The sequence below is a fragment of the Epargyreus clarus genome, unplaced genomic scaffold (genome assembly GCF_041222505.1).
Source record: "Epargyreus clarus isolate Ecla_fem2 unplaced genomic scaffold, WU_Ecla_fem_2.2 ptg000021l, whole genome shotgun sequence".
Classification (NCBI taxonomy): domain Eukaryota; kingdom Metazoa; phylum Arthropoda; class Insecta; order Lepidoptera; family Hesperiidae; genus Epargyreus; species Epargyreus clarus.
Genome location: NW_027332228.1, coordinates 14,748,554 through 14,765,548, shown reverse-complemented (window position 1 = coordinate 14,765,548; position 16,995 = coordinate 14,748,554). Strand labels below are relative to the sequence as shown.

Genomic DNA, 16,995 nt, shown 5'->3' with positions numbered 1-16,995 from the left:
GTTATGAGCGGTTTCCACAATGCACAATAGGGTTCGATAAGCAAGCCACAAAACGTTACGTTACGCCGGAAACTTAACCGTATCTTCTGAGAATACGTTTGCTGTGCAAACAAATTGTTCCAGTTGTTACGAGATTTCTATGAATTCATTTTAGCCGTTTTCATTTGTAACTTCGATTGTTTAGCTTCATGTTTTTCAATTTACGAGCAAATTACAGTTCAAAACATAGTTATTTAAGTTCCGTAGCCTCAGGGTAAAAACGGATTCCTATCGTTCAGCCTCTGCTCTCTGTAATAAATAGACAATTATTTTTTTACAGCACATATAACTGTAGCCGATATAAAGTATATTTTAAAAATGCAAAAAATAAGGGCTCTTATACAGGAATGCGATATTTTTCTGTATTTAAGGTTTATCTTTTGAAAATCGTAAGGTAAAATAACAAACAAACACTAATAACAAAAAAGCTTTAACTACACAGTAACAGGCCATTCAAGTACCAGGATTTTACAGAAAAACTCCACAGATGGCTGTCAGCTACCAACTATGACATGTAACACGAAAACAATTACAACGTTTGACAACAGGTTAAGCAACCATTTCTTAAAGCCGATCATGACTTGATTGAAAGATTAATTGATAAAGCTACTGTCTAATCGATCAAGCATGACTACCGCGATAAGCTTATGTCAATCATTTTGAACAGAGAGTATTGTTAATTACATAATAAACTGCGACACACCTCATAACAGCAGTGTTAAACGCTTCTGTGTTCTGTTTGAAGGCTGTGGTAAGGGAGACATACTTTTCCGAGGCGTTCCAGCTTTGACCTCAGAGGTAGTGGCGCATCTGTGGCAAACCTGAGGTAGGAATATATAATCCTATCTGGGGTTGATTACAGATGTACATGGGCAGCAACCACTTATCGTCAGACTACATGTTAGTTTCTTATTTCATCATGTTGAAAGTAGGAGCTACCTGAATCTTCTTAATTCTTTTTTCTTTCTCTTAATTTTATAACTGTGTTAGTCTGTACATATGTTTGATATAATCACGCAAAACATCTAAAACGATTTTAACTAAACTTGTTCTACATATAATAGTTTATGACCTGAAATAAGACATAGGATAATTATTACTTATTTCATTTTTTGTCAAGATCTATTCTTATCAGGATAATATCAGCCGGGCCCATTAATACATATTTCAGAATAATGGTGCTACGATAAGTTTGTTTAAAAAACACAACTTACTGTCCTGTAATGATTTAAGTGTAAATGAGCTAAGTCCTAGCACATTCACACATCAAGCTAGTCTAACCCTGAATCATAGTGACCGGAGTGACCCAGCAAAACACGGAACAAAGGCGAGGTCCGAACGTGATCTGATTAATCAGAAATAACAATAAGATAATTGTTACTGATTAATTTATAAAATAATTATGTCGTGTGCTGTATATGTAATTTGATTCCAGCTGTCGTAAATATGTCCATTCTCAATGTCTGTTATATTTGAATTATGAGTAACTCGGTTTGATAATACTTCCGCCCGTCGTGACAACCCCCATCAGCCCTGTGCGATTATTTTATATTTTACTTGCTAATCTTAATGTGATGGGGTTAAACATTATAATACTTCATTTATTGTCCCAAACAAATTCAATTGCAATGAAAAAGGTTGCAAATACTTAGACCAAGAACAGAAATTATTAATTCATCAGTTATCAGGATGTCTAACCGGGGATCGAGCCCGGATCGATCCTTTGCGTGTCAAACAAATATGGTGCACTACCAGGGGTCGTCAAATATATAAACAAATAGATATAACTTTTTAATGTTATGTGTAAGTCTTCTTCTTTAATGTTATGTGTAAATCTTGTCGGAAAAAGTTCATCAATTTCCAAAAAAAAATACACGGAATAAATGAGATTACTGGCGATAAGTATTCCAACAATATTACCAGGTTAATTTTTGATTTTGTACATGATACGTAATGTTTGTACTTCATTATACAATCGTAGTAAGCTGTGCAAAGCACATAACTTTTATCACAAAGAGGGAAAAGTGTAACAATCGACGCACAGTAATTTACTATGTGAACACGACACAAAACATCTACAGATAATACAATTTACGGTGCAAATATGTGATTTGTAGTAATTAGGTAACCGTCAGTATTATGCACGGTAATGTGATTACATTCGATACTCCTTCATTGCGTTTGTAAATTCAGAACAAAAATATAATAATTATTTTATAAAGAGAAGTACTTTATAATTGTAAGTACACTTTACAGTTTACAGTTGTATGTAAGTTGGTAACAAAAATAATTGTTTATTTGTAACAAGAATAAATATATCAAAAATGGAAGTACATACATTACTTAAATGTATCTGTCATCTGCTTTCAAAGTTGTGGAAGACTTAATTATCCGAAGCGTTCCAACTTGGTCTTCAGGGGTAGCAACCTAATTGTTTTCGAAAATTCTAAATGGATCTATTGTGTGGGTATTTCTTATCTTAATTTTGTCTTTATTAAACTTACATCTATCGTTTCATTATCCTTTACAATTTCGGATATTAATTTGGTTACCAAGGATATGGAGACATTGTTATATAATAATATTAGGTAAGTTTAAGAAGCGTTTTTGTAATATATCTTTCAGATTATTTAGTATCTTTTATCGAAGTTTAAAAAAAAATAAAGAACGCATTTTATCTTATTATAAAATTGTACCTTCTCATTTGGCAAGTCATACAAAACTAAAATTATATTGTAGTTTAGGTTCTTTAATAGGTATTGTAGTTGACCCTGTATATGCCAAAAGTTCATATTTATTAAGTCTAAAAGTCTTTGACCCGGAACCTCAAACCTGAAATAGATTGGCGTGGTAAATGATTACTGATTAAATATTTATTATACTACTGTTTCCAATCTGTAAGATTTTATCTAACGTAATTATAGTTGTTTGACATTATTACCTATAATTAATTTACACTAATAGATCCACAAAAATAATGTTCATTGGTGTCTCTGACTACAATATTTGCAATCTAGACTTAGTTAAAAATGAAACCTATGTGCTATTATTATTGGATTGAATAGCACCCGAGAAAAATACCTATTTAATTAGCTATTAGGTATATGGGGCGGGCGACTTTTGTATTTTGTGTACGCGAAATATTAAACAGGCACTTTTACACATACTCGTATATTCATCAATGAGTTTAAAATGTATTAAGTAAAATATTAATATTGGCCGAACATTAAAATCAAGTAAATAGTAAAGTGACAATCTAGGCCTATTTATATGTGACTTTATATTTTTGTCTAGTTATAAAAAATAATTTAAAAAATACATACAGCCAAATACAGAACGTCCTCCTTTTCGAAGTCGGTTGAAAATATATTTATTGTTCGCGCGTTTTTTGTTTATTATTGTTAAATACGTTAGTACACCATTCGTCTAGCAATATAAACGGCCAGTAACTATTTTCTTTTCATAAAATATTTTCATTCATATTCCAATTTTATTATATGTGACCATGTATTGCAATCTGTTACATGTTTTTTAATTGTAATTAATACTAATTACGTCGATAATTATTTTTTATTTTTAAATAAAACGTATAGCCCTGTTCCAATTAATATTTCCTTGCATTCAATATCATGCCCCGATCATAATCTAGCATGTCGCGTTATGTCACTCGCCATAGTTATCTGATTCTGTTTGATTTGAATACGCATTCCTAGGAAATCCGTGTAAGGTTATTAATAAAGATATAATTATGAATATTAAATAATTTATTATATAAAAAATGGATCCGTGTACAGCGGTAATTAAGAAAACCGCAACCAACTGTAGTAATTATGGGCCTCATTTATTTTTGTTTTAAAACTATAAAAGTAAGTATTATTCTAGATTATCTGCCTACTGTATACCTACGTGTCTCTTCTAAGAAGTAGAAAAAACATATAAGTTCATTTTAAAATTAAAATATTTTCTGACCGACTAAAGGTTCAATCTTCAGCATCGGCATCTATTTAGTTTAATGATGAATTTTGATTTCTATCCCAATAAAAATGGATGTTTATGGGCTCGTATTTGTTTATCTCTAAATATATATAACTCAAAGATGACTGACTGACATAGTGATCTATCAACGCACAGCCCAAACCACTGGACGGATCGGGCTGAAATTTGGCATGCAGATAGATGTTATGACGTAGGCATCCGCTTAGAAAGGATTTCGATTAATTCTACCCTCAAAGGGATAAAATAGGGGATGAAAATATTACTTCGTAACGCGAGTGACGCCGCGGGCAAAGCTCGGCCATAATATGCTTATCCTAGTGTGGGCCTTACACTTAGTATTAACTAAAACAAGGCAACAAAATTTTGCACGTATATTCAAATTCAAGTTAACACTTTAGCCATACCCAATATACGCATTTAACGTAAAAATACAAGTATTTGTGTACTAATTATTGTTGGAAGCAGGAAAGTAAATAAACGATGCTCACTTGTCTGTGGAATTTGAAGGCGACCTTCACCTCTTATGGCGCGCTTTCTTTAGATACGTTTGGTGCGTAGGTCCGTTTATAGCGTAGCAGATATGTAACAAATGATTATTTATCTATAATTTCGATCACTTACTAAAAATGTCCTTGTAAACGCATTTGTAATTTGAGTTGCGCGATATATTCAATTGATTTTCAAAATTGACTGTATTTAGTGTAGGCGTACTGGTTGTACATAGAGTCGTCTTAGGATCATATTACAGGCAATTTGATAAATAATTACTACTAACATCAACTGACATACCAAAATATATTCACCCGTAACTTTAATGACACTTTTCAATTTAGATCTCATGATAGGTACATACGACTTTTATTTATTTAGGTATAGTTTATTATACATGCTAATAAGCAGCAATGTCATAATGCTAGAATGCTTTTACATGGAAAAAATAAGTCGTTTAGGATTCCAACATAGGCGTCTCTATGCCCGCACCCAAACGTAGAATCGATTGAATTTGATTCCATATGCTATGCAAACTCCACTATAACCGGTATAAACATTTCCCATGAATAACTCAATCAATCAAATGAGAGAAATTTTATCGCATTTTAAACGAATTCTTTGTAAGTGATGGTTTTTAGGTGAAACATCTAATGCAGCGGGTTACACCGGCGGTTGACGACGCGCGGCTGTTTTTGTTGATTCGGTGGTATTAAATATTATTTTTATAACTCAATAATTCTTAATATATAAAACTATTGTAAAATATGTAATTCGTTTTGAATTGAATTGAATGAATGAAAATTTTGAATTTTTAATGTATTGAAAAATTAATGTATTTCTAGTTTTACATTTAATTAAATTGATGAGAATTCCCACCTATAATATAATTATATTTTATGTGAATATTAAGTATGTATCGCCAACGCCATCTGTTATAAAAAAATGTTAACACCACTAATTTTCCATGTTAATAAGTATGTTATTTTCAATCTTTCACATTTCCTAAGTATCCCACGATGGCTCAGTTTTTTTCTACAATTGACTAAGTTAAATTAATATTTACAAGTGTATGTATAATTGCTAAGTTTACATTACATTACCACATCATGTAGGCATACATTAGCATAATATCTTTTACGTTATACCTTAGATGAGTAAAATACATCGATAGATCACTCCTAACAAGAAAGTATAACCAGTTTTGAGAATTGAAAAAGTAAATAAAGTTTTGCCACATCGCCGTGCTAAAATGTCCATAAAATGTTTGAAATACTTATTTATTTTTTACGTATTGGTTACGTATATTTTCTCTACAAATGTTTTTTTATTTCTCAAGAATTAAAAAAAAAGTAACAAATCAGCATTTTGTGGCTTCATCCACTTTCATGGCGGTGAAGTATCTTTCTACTTCACTTATCAAAGCGTTATACAAGTATCTAACCCGCAATCTTATATCAGTGTGAAACTCAATTCTCGTGTCTTTCTTGCGTAATTTACAACTGACTAATTAGTTAGTAACCCTAGATTTGAGAATTATGCAGTAGACGCAATGCTAGGGATGTGATTTTTTTTATAATAATCGATTATTTTTACGTAATAGCAATTTCTTTTATTCCATTTTTAAATAATAGGAATAATTAATTATTTTAATACTCGTAAAATGAATAATTGTGTTTTTTTTAATAAATCGGTTATTTAGAACAAATCATTTGATTGATTTTAAAATAACTATTTTGGTATTTATATGAGCGGTTAGCAACGCCTGGCTGGCAATTTGAGACCAAATTGTAAGGGCCGGGCGTTGCCGACCGTCGTGACGTCTTGACGTCGTTTTTATCATCAACAAATTTCAGGAACTATTTTCAACATCATTCGCTGGCCAATTTTTTATTCAGTTTCAAAAATATTTTACTTCAAATTATAATTGAGTAATTACTTACGAATCCTATATTTAAAAAATATGCAGCAAACGCAACGTAGGGATGCATTTAAAAAAAGTAATAAAAGGATTTATTTTTAAGAAATAAAAATGAATTATTATTTAATAATTTCTTTATAATCGATTATTATTTAATCGATTTTCTCACTCGTTCTCCCATCCCTACTTAACGTTTGGCGCCTCATTCATCATTTGGCACATCGAAAGAAAAATGGCTCTTATTATGATCGTCTACAAACATTGTTAAATCGTTAATTTAGACTGGCGCCGAGGTTTTGTAACAGATTTTGAGAAGATGCAGAATTGATTGCTAATTGATTAGATAAGACTTTAAATAAGTATCAATTAATATCATAATATAAAGATACCTATGCCTAATTGCCTGGATACCTAGACTAATTGTTACAAAGAAAGAACTCATATCCTTTTTTATATTATAACTACCTGACCCGGCAAACGTTGTGTTGACATATAAATAAAAAAATGTCAAGGATGAAAAACCCTTATCACTTAGGGGTATGAAAAATAGATAGTAGCCGATTCTCAGACCTACTGAATATGCATATAAAATTTGGTGAAAATCGGTAAAGCCGTTTCGGTGGAGTACGGTAACTAACATTGTGACACGAGTATTTTATATACAAGATAAAAAAGTAGCAATCCGGCATGCAGTGATGCAGGTCACGTAGGTGGTTAATGCTGACCATGGACATCCCACGGACATGCCCAGATAAGATTAGAATTCTGCCTGGAGTAGGCCATAAATGCATTGCTATCCCTGAGGACGCTAAACTCGCTTCGGTAAGTATGTTTCTCTTACACTCTTAAAATCAAAACACTACTCTGTTTGACACTGCTGTTATTAAGCAGAAAAAGATGCGACGTGGTACCTCTACTTGGCTTAACTACGAAGGTTCTATCACCTTTTTATCGCAATTTGAGCATGGTTCGGTGTACACATTTATAAGCGGAAGTGCAAAAGCAAAATAAGAATAACCATTTTTTGTTTATATAGATTTTTTGATTTGAACAAAAAAGAGTTCTTATTAGGTTTATTTAGCAGCTTGAATAAGGTCCTTTTACTTATTCTATTTCAGTACGTTATCGAATCAATTACATGCGGTTTAAACATATTAGTCAGACTTTTAAGAACATAGCCAGCTATAGTGTAGAGTCACAGTATAAGGATATACAGTATTTTATCTTCATACAAACGCACGAAACGCAAGCCACGCCTACTCGCCTCGAGGTAAGTAAACACTCGGTACACGCAGTGTCGTGAATGTGCCACGGTGACGAGCGGGTTATGTGACGGTTTTGTAAGATATTTTGTTGTTTCAAGAATAATATGGCGAAGAAAAGTTATAGATTATATTGTGTTGTTTTTGGTTGCTTCAATTCGTCAATAACACATCCAGATATAACATTTTTTAAACTGCCTGGAAACTCCGAAAGGTAAGACAATTACAATGATTTTTATGTTAATACTAGATACTTAATCTACTAGGTACTACTACTACTAAATTAGATTAGTTTTTAATTAATACAATTTGATATTTTAAAAAAATACGTATGATTGTTGTAATTTTGGTTCAGTAGACAGGTGTCAGAGCTTGTTATTTGAGGTTATCCCTCTTCTGAATTAATAGAATAAAACTATTTCTTCGACCAATTTACAACTTTTATTATTCCCGCGCAAAATAAAACTCGAAACTGTTGATAAACGAAGGGCTTGCTTGCACAACGCACGCGTCGTATTTATTCGTCGTCGCGCGGCGCAACAAAGGCTGAGGGCGTGGCTTAGCGGCCTTTCGGCACCCGTTTGTTCGCGCGATATGCCGCCGAGGGACTATTCTGAATGAGGTAATATAAATATTAGAAAATGAGAATTGATCTTAATTTATTTAGATCAATATTTTATTATTGTTGTATTATTTTAAGATCGTCAAAAATAAGAAACTACCATTTGAAAGGTATTTTCTTGATAGGTCAACACCTTTGTTTACATTTTGGACACCCAATTATGAATCGGAGTATAGATTATAATTAGAGATGCGCCGAATATTCGTTTGGTATTCGGTTTTCGGCGTAATCGGCATCTTTTTTGGTATTTGTATTCGGCCGAATTATTCGGTTTTGGTGCCGAATATATTCGGTTCGAGTAGGTATGTCTACTTTCGTGTATACACGACACGGTACATAACTAAAACACAAAACTTCTTATGTAAGATTTATGTTATATTTTAAGTCAAAGAAATCCTATGATAATTTAATAAATAAAGCAATTAAACTTCAAATCAACATTTATTTTGAAACCTTAAAAGAACATATTTATTACTTACGAGCTGTGCCCCGCGGTTTCACCCGCGTTAAAAGTGTAAATACTCTGAAGTTTTCATGGGATTTAACTTTTTTGCGCTTATCCCTAATTCTTTTTCCAAAATTAATGTAGCCTATGTTACTGTCTATAACATCAGCTAATTGCCAGTGAAAGTCCCATCAAAATCAGTACAGCCATTTTAAAGATTAGCCGGAACAAACCAAATTTGAAATAATTTTTTTTTCGTTAAAAGTACCGTATGTACCGTATATTTTATATTTTCCTTTTATGTTATATGGTCTTAGTAAAATGTTGTTATTTTGACATTACAAACAGACACTTAAATTTTAATTATTTGTATAGATTCTAAAGTTAGTATAGTTAACATTTATTTTAAACCTCAAATCAGTATTTCTTTTTACAACTTAAATCAAAGTTTTAATGAACACAGGTAACTGGCAAATTGACAATAATGGACACTATAAAAGAAATATTAGAACCTGTTTACGCGGCAAAACAATGAATTGGTAAACCGAATCATTCGGCCGAATATCCATTTCGGTGAAAGTTAAACCGAATAATATTCGGTATTCGGTTATTCGGTGAAACCACTATTCGGCGCATCTCTAATTAAAATTATTATTAAATATTGTATTAAATATTTAAACTAAATTTTGCATAATTTATGTTAATTTATAAGCTATCATGTCGAACATATTTCATATTTTATTGTTGTAACTGTCAAGTACCCAATTATAAGAATAGTTTTTATTACGTAATATATACATATTAAAAAACATAACATGCATTTTCATTCAACACTTTCTATATAATTAACTATAGCATTCATTTGTATAAATAAAAAAATACAACATTTACAATCAAAAAATTAAAAAGAAAGTCAAGTATGCAGATGTAATTAAAAAACTGTAGGCAGGCAGCCCTAACGCGTTACCGTGCCCAGCGCAACCGTAGGTATCTAATTCAAGGACAGGGCCGAGTTAAATTACTGTATATCCTTATACTGTGGTAGAGTGGTGAATAAAAACTTTCAGTATTTTTGTCTCAAGGTCTGAATATAATGTCCATGTATCCGAAAGGACAATTAAAAAAAGATTATTTTTGGTTAATAAAATAAACATTATATGTACCACAGCGCATTGTTACGTAAGGCAGTGATTTTCAAACTTTTTTGTCGTTTGTATTACTCCTTATTATGTAAAAATATTTCGCAACCCCGTATAGGTACTTTGTTCTTTAATCGATTTTATACTGTTACAAATATGAAATGCGGAGAGAACTGAAGGTGGTAGAGCCCGTTGTGGTTCGACTCCGGCGGCACCACAGCCACACCTAGTTCTACCTAATAACAGCAGTGTAAGGGAGACAGAGTTTTCCGAGGCGTTCCAGCTTAAACCTATATTATAAAAAAAAAAATACATTTTTTTGTAATTAGGTGTCGTTATATTGTTTTGTTAATTTTATTATTATTGTTTAAAAAGTTATTTTATTATTGTTTAAACATACTTTTGAACCTTCAATTGATTTCTTCTTACTTAAGTTCGCGGCACTCCGCGACCCCCTAATGTCTTTCCCCCCCTGGGGCGTCGTAACGTGTCTACACTTTGAAAACCAGTGTCGTAAAGTGTATTATAGGATTGAGTATCTAAGTGGATGTTATGAAATTATTACATACATATGTAAGCATGGAAGTATTTTCAAAATTGCAAATGATAAACGCGCTCAAGTTTATTATAATTTCGCTATTTGCATTAACTATACGGTTCGGAGGTCAGGCTCGGTTGAGTAACTTAATGCATTCTGTTACATTGCTTTTCATTCTATTTTCGAGCTATGCATATACCGCGTTAAAAATAATAATTAATATCTTGAAATTAATATCTCAAGCATGAGAGTTTTCCATAACTACACAAAGATGCAGAAACAAATTCCCATGCGATTAATGGGTCACTCCTGTATAAGAGATCTCGATTGGAACGCAATTTTCATCGAATAGCAAATAGAATAACAAATTAGTCTATCAGATGGAACGTAGCTTCTGCCGCCCGTAGACATCTGTTAATAACCACAAATAAGATTGGTGGAGGATTTGGTTGTAAACCGTGTCGACTGAAGTGACTCCAGCTGCACATATGCATTTAAGTTCTTAGGTATTGTATGTGTGTCCCTGTAGTTCCGGGACTAGAATAGGGCTACGGTAACTCCTGCCTGTCGTAAGAGGCGACTAAAAGGGGGCTTTCAGGGTTGCGGGCGGCAAGAGTGGGAGCTCTAGCCGTCCAGTAAGCGATCCCGGGAAAGACGGCGGTATGTGTGGTCGCATACCGTCGTAATCAGCAGATGTTGTGGGAAGAGCGAACGTTCCCCAAGGACAGAGCCCGATCGGGGCATCGCGCGTGAAGGTCTCCGATTGTGTTCCGTCGGAGATTCCAGAGTTCTCCAACATGCGCTGAGAACGGCCACCGGGAAGGTTTTAGTGCGGTATAAATCCCATATAGCCCGGAGTCGCTCCCACGTCGCCGGGTACATTTTTACGGTTTCCCCCTCGAAAGAAAAAAAAAGGTATTGTATGTGAAACTTTTATGAGAATATGTGTGTTAAGGAGTTTCAACCAACTTCAGAACATTTTGAAACTGAATTCCGATAGTTTAAGTGTTGACCGTGTTTGTCGTGACCCGCTTCGGTAGACACTTGGTACCCATTGTGTCTAAAGGTTGATTTGGCTGCTGAGAACTTGCCAATTTGCATGTAACCGTCGTTTGGAGAAGGGAAATTGTGTTTACGTGAGTTATTCGTAACTAATGTATGTAATTAAACTTTAGGAAATCGATTCAATATGTTAAACAAGATAAACATAGTTACTATCTAAACTATAAGGTGAAGGTGGTAGATCCCTCTGTGGTTCGACTGCGGCGGCACCACCTCTACACCTATTTTTGCCTAATAACAGCAGCGTTAAGCGAAACTGTGTTCTGGTTTGAAGGGTGTGGTAAGGGAGACATACTTTTCCGAGACGTTCCAGCTTAGTCCTCAGGGGTAACGGCGCATCTGTGGCCGACCTCAAGTATATCTAATCCTATCTGAGGTAGATTATGTCAATGGGTGGCAGTAACCACTTGACCTCTCCTACTTCCTATATTATAAAAAAACTAATGGGCTGACAACGAAGCCTTACGCGGTCAATTCAAAACTATTTCACTTACAAGTAGCCGCCATTCAAAACGATAAGATCAATGAAGCCTTGGACTAATAATAATAACTACAGTCGAACTGGAAAGGCTCTTACGTTACTCATTAATTTATCATACCATCGATTTATCTGAGACACTTTCGAAAATCGATATCCGTTATCGTAACGTGTATTCTCTCCAAAAAAATCGGTTTTGAGTGAGATTTCGAAAGCAACTCGGCTGCTTTTATTAGCTTTGGTCGTAAATTTATTACGATTACAACTCATTGAATAAGTCAACACTATGTAATACAAGTGATATAATAAAGAATGTCTCGTTAAAAATACAAGGAATTTTTGAATTAAGACGCCAAGTAATTACTTTTCTTAAGTTCTTTAATAGTTTGAGTTCTAAATAAAGTGTCATCGACTAGTCATTGTGGAAATTTTACTCAACGTTACATAAATTATCCAAAAAGGTAATATTTTTTTGTGGAAAGCCTTATTTACACTGAACACAACTGTGCACAAAATAAGGCCTTGATCCACAAAAGCATACTGTGATGATTTTTAATAAAAGGAGAAGAGTCTTTCAAGGTCCCTTTCAATACGTTATTGAAAGGAGTATTTCAAGTTGCCAGCAAATTAAATATTTAGGAATAACACTATTTTTGTTGTATGGTAATACTTCGACAAATCTCACTTCACATCCTGACTAAAACATATTAAATGTGATAAAAATAAATTTCTTCATATACTTACTTAATAGGTATATTATATATTTTTTAATATAAATTATGATTTCGTACCAATATTTGCAAGTGCCGCCCTCAAGGAATGGGTTCCTTGAGGCTAACTAAATATTAAACAAGGTTTTCAAACTTACTAGCGATTATCATAAGCATTAAATTGGGTTAAAATTTAAAAAATAATTATACTGGAATCAGGTTACATCGCGTTCAAGTTTGATAAAAAATAATTACTTTAAAACTAGTTTTAAAAAAAAATTAAGCTGACAGTGTTTTGCCTAAGTAAAATGATTTATTCTATTTTGATATATGGTATTTTGTTTTTTATTACTTTTTATGATTCAAGTATTTTGCTTTTGAATAGCTATAAACTTTAACTCTAATAATTATATGTTAAATCTTGTATAATTTATATCCTCTGAAATCGATACGATTGGAAAAAATAATATCAAAACGAGTTCATTGAACGATTTACGGATGAACATCGAGATTCTCACAATAAACAAAATATAAATGTCTCCATAATGCAGCTGTGCCACATAAGGTAAAGTGACACAAAATCTGAATATAAGCTATAACAATCACACCGCGTAGCACAGTACCCATTGCCGTAAATCTTCCGTGAAATAAAGACCTTTGTTGTAAAAGTAGCAATGTATTGCTTGCAGCTAAAAGTTCCGGTGTAGATGATGGTTGTGTATCAGATGTTACATAAAATGTGTATTGCAAGTGGGCGCACGCGCGGTCGATTTAGACGACAGTTGTGCGTCAAAGAATATTTGAGGATTGAGGTTCCAGGATGTGTGGTTTGTTGGATATTCTAGCCATTTTGGCACGACATAATGTTATAGTTTCACTTGGTGTAGGCAAATCCGCTTAGAAAATTCCGAGGAGTGTGGTCTGGCATACATCAAGCTAATAACTTCGGCATTCATCTATAACTGTTCCACTATTACGGGTCTCCTCTCAGAGTGAGAGAGGCTTATACTGAAACTGATAACACATCAATTTAATGTAAAGGAACGCTGTATTGTATAGCAGCTTTTATCAGCTGTGTAACGTTGATGTGTTCTGGATTTAAGAGGATGGCTTACAACACTTTTAAATTTAGGTACCTTAATCCTTTAGTTAATATCTATCTTAACAGATTTACTTCATCTCAGAGCTCATGCGAGTGCATGATTAATTAATCGTCAGCCCATTTCTGTCCCTATAGAGGAGTAATAGTATTAGATAATAACCTTTTAAATTTTGATTTACTTCTCTTATACAGTTCGTATTGTATGATTACTGTATTTAAACTAAACACAATAACGCGAACTCCTTGCTATAAAAAGGTGTGGCGGTGGATTCGCTGCCATGAATGAACCACCTTCACCTTTAAGGCTTTGTCGTCACGAATCCTACATCCTACACGTAAATGGGTTGCCTATATTCAAACACAGATCAACGCACCAAATAAAGTAGTATTATTAAGCGTATAACTATTCAGCAGAGCCGGATTTAGATGTCTGGCTGTAGCAACAAAGGAGCAGAGACCCCTAATTATTTTCCGAATAAAGACATTTTTAATTTCAACAAATAAAATTGTTTTAACAGAGAATATAATAATGATTAGTTAAGAGTAGTAAAAATAGTAAGTATTGTCGGCAAAAGTGCGAAATAGGACTGGTATGGAAAAAAAACGCAACGAGTTGCTGACCCGTCAATGTTTGATTATTTCTAATCCCAATTGTGGGGAGCCCTGTCTTTGAAAGACCCCGGGGCAGTTCCCCCGCTTGCCCTCTCCTAAATCCAGCCCTGCTATTCGTGTTTAAATATTAGCAACGACATTCTAGAAATATTTGAATTACTGACTTTACATTCCAGTAACTAGAATGTAAAGTCAGTAATTCAAATGTTTTACCGAGATCCGTGAACTCATATCATGACCAAGTATCATAATAAATTTAGCAGATTTGTAAGGATAACAGTGGATTGAATTACCAAACCCATAAATAACTGTTTATTACAAGTTAAACGACAAACTAATATTGTACATTTATGCTACAAATTGTGGTTTCAAGTAATCGAGTTGATTTTATTGCTTTATTACCAATTTGAATAATGATACTTAGGTACTCTATATTCGTGGCTTTATCTTTTCTAATTAGACAACTGATACCTATGGAGTTTTTAAGAGTTAAGAGTATTATCGAATATGCTCTAGAATCGCGATTTGATAACGATAAGTCTTTAACGTGTTTTTCATGTGGCGCGTGTTTACACTCTCTCTCATACACGGTTCTTCTTCTTCGAAATATTTGATAAGTAAGTAAATTTTAAATAACTTTTATTTTATCAAAAATCAAGTTGCAGAATTTTATATGACTTAATAATAGCTGGTTAATCTGAAAAGGTTTATAATTCATTCAATCTCAGGAAAACTAAGTTGCGTATAAAAACAAGCATTAAAGATAAATTCAGGAATCCAAAGCACTGATTTAAAAGGCTTAAATATTTACTAAGAAAATCTTAAACGCTTTCTACACTCACAGCCCCACACTAGGATTCCCTGTGTCGTGGGTGCACACACAAATAGACCAATACACAATCACCCACACCCAGAAACAGAAATCTAAATTCATCATTTAGATATCTTGTCTGGCCGAGGGTCGAACCAGGAATCTTTTCGCCACGCTGATCGTCAATCTTTAAGTCTTCTAAGAGACATGCTAATCAGTCTTGGATGGGTTACAAGAAGGTTACCGCGTTACCACGACGCTTAATTAATTCTGCCATTTGTATTTAAGATAGATGTACATTTAAGGAGCAGAAAGTCAGGTAATTATCCAGTAACGAGTTAATTGGTTAGCATTACCATTACATTCATGGATTAACGTTATGTCACTTGAATTGAATTTCAATGTAGATTATTTAATCGTCAAGTTCTCTAATAATGTTAGGCATGTAAGCCATACTTAAATACCAATTACAGTGAATGCATGGTTGAATGGTTGAGTATTATCGTCTTATATAACGTGGGTTACTAATTAGAGGATGGTAAGCAATGGTCACCACGGTTGCATCAGAGTTTGACGACCCGCGTGGCTGAGCGGTCTCCATGCCGGTCTGACGCGCAAAGGGTCCCGGGTTCGATCCCTGGCTAGACAGATTTCTAAATGATGAATTTCGATTTCTTATTCTTGGTCTGGGTGTTTGTGTACTTGTCTATGTGTGTGTCCATCGCAGCCACGACTCAGGGTATTCATAATTAATTGAGGCATGTTTGGAGACTGATGCCCTACAATTGTATTTTTGTTTTCACACCGTTCATAATAAGTATAAGAAAAATAAACGATTATGTAGTATTGAATTGATATGAATTAACCTATACATCATCATCAACACATTACTGTCCCACTGCTGGGCGCGGGTCTCCTCTCATAATGAGAAGGATTAGGCCATAGTCCACCGCGCTAGCCAAGTGCGTATTGGTAGTTTTCACATACCTTTGAGTTTCTTTTTTAATAAATCTCTCAGGTATGCAGGTTTCCTCACGATGTTTTCCTTCACCGTTTAGCAAGTGATAATTAATTTTTAATACGCACATAACTTTGAAAAAACAGTGGTGCGTGCCTGGGATTTGAACCTCGGACCCCTTGATCGAGAGGCCGAGTTCCTTAACCACTAGGCTATCACTGCTAACCTTTACATACCATAAATAAATCGGCAATTGGGCAATTGTTGGACTAAGTATGTTTTGTAAAAATGACAAAATTGTAGCTTCTTATAAAGGATCACGGTCAGAGATTTATTACGATTATGATTTGATCAAAGGGTTGTTAATATTACGGTTAGGATTTTCGTAGCTTATGATCTAGTTGTTAAAATATGTACTCCTGTTCACAAATATTCTTTAAAATATGTTTCCACTGAAGTATAGTCCGCGCCAGACTGCTAGTCCGCTCAGAAGTTGTTGCGAGCAGGTTGCTATGGCGACGCAATTTATTTCTATATTAGACTATACATCACTACTCAGGTCCACTCAAGTACACATTTGTTTTATTAGTAAAAGTGAGAATAAAACATTATTTATATTTACCATAAGAAATAATCTCAAATGTAGCCGTAGCCGCTTCCTCGCCATCATCGATACAGCGTTACGATTTACCTGGAAAATAATAGTAGAGTTTTTTTTATATTAATATACTAGTTGACCCGGCAAACGTTGTGTTGCCATATAAATAAAAAAATGTTAATGGTGAACAACCCTTATCACTTAGGGGTATGA

The 16,995-nt window shown here is 33.8% G+C and overlaps 1 protein-coding gene across 3 annotated transcripts in view; it reads right to left on the bottom strand.

The window, feature by feature from the left end:
* The window catches only part of spz5 (spatzle 5 Toll-1 receptor), a 53,185-nt gene that overhangs the window by 21,053 nt on the left and 15,137 nt on the right, over window positions 1-16,995 (bottom strand). For all 3 annotated transcript variants that reach the window (XM_073084692.1, XM_073084694.1, XM_073084693.1), the window contains exon 2: window positions 16,807-16,875. In XM_073084692.1, coding sequence (XP_072940793.1) covers window positions 16,807-16,875 — 69 coding nt within the window. The remainder of the gene's footprint in view (window positions 1-16,806; window positions 16,876-16,995) is intronic.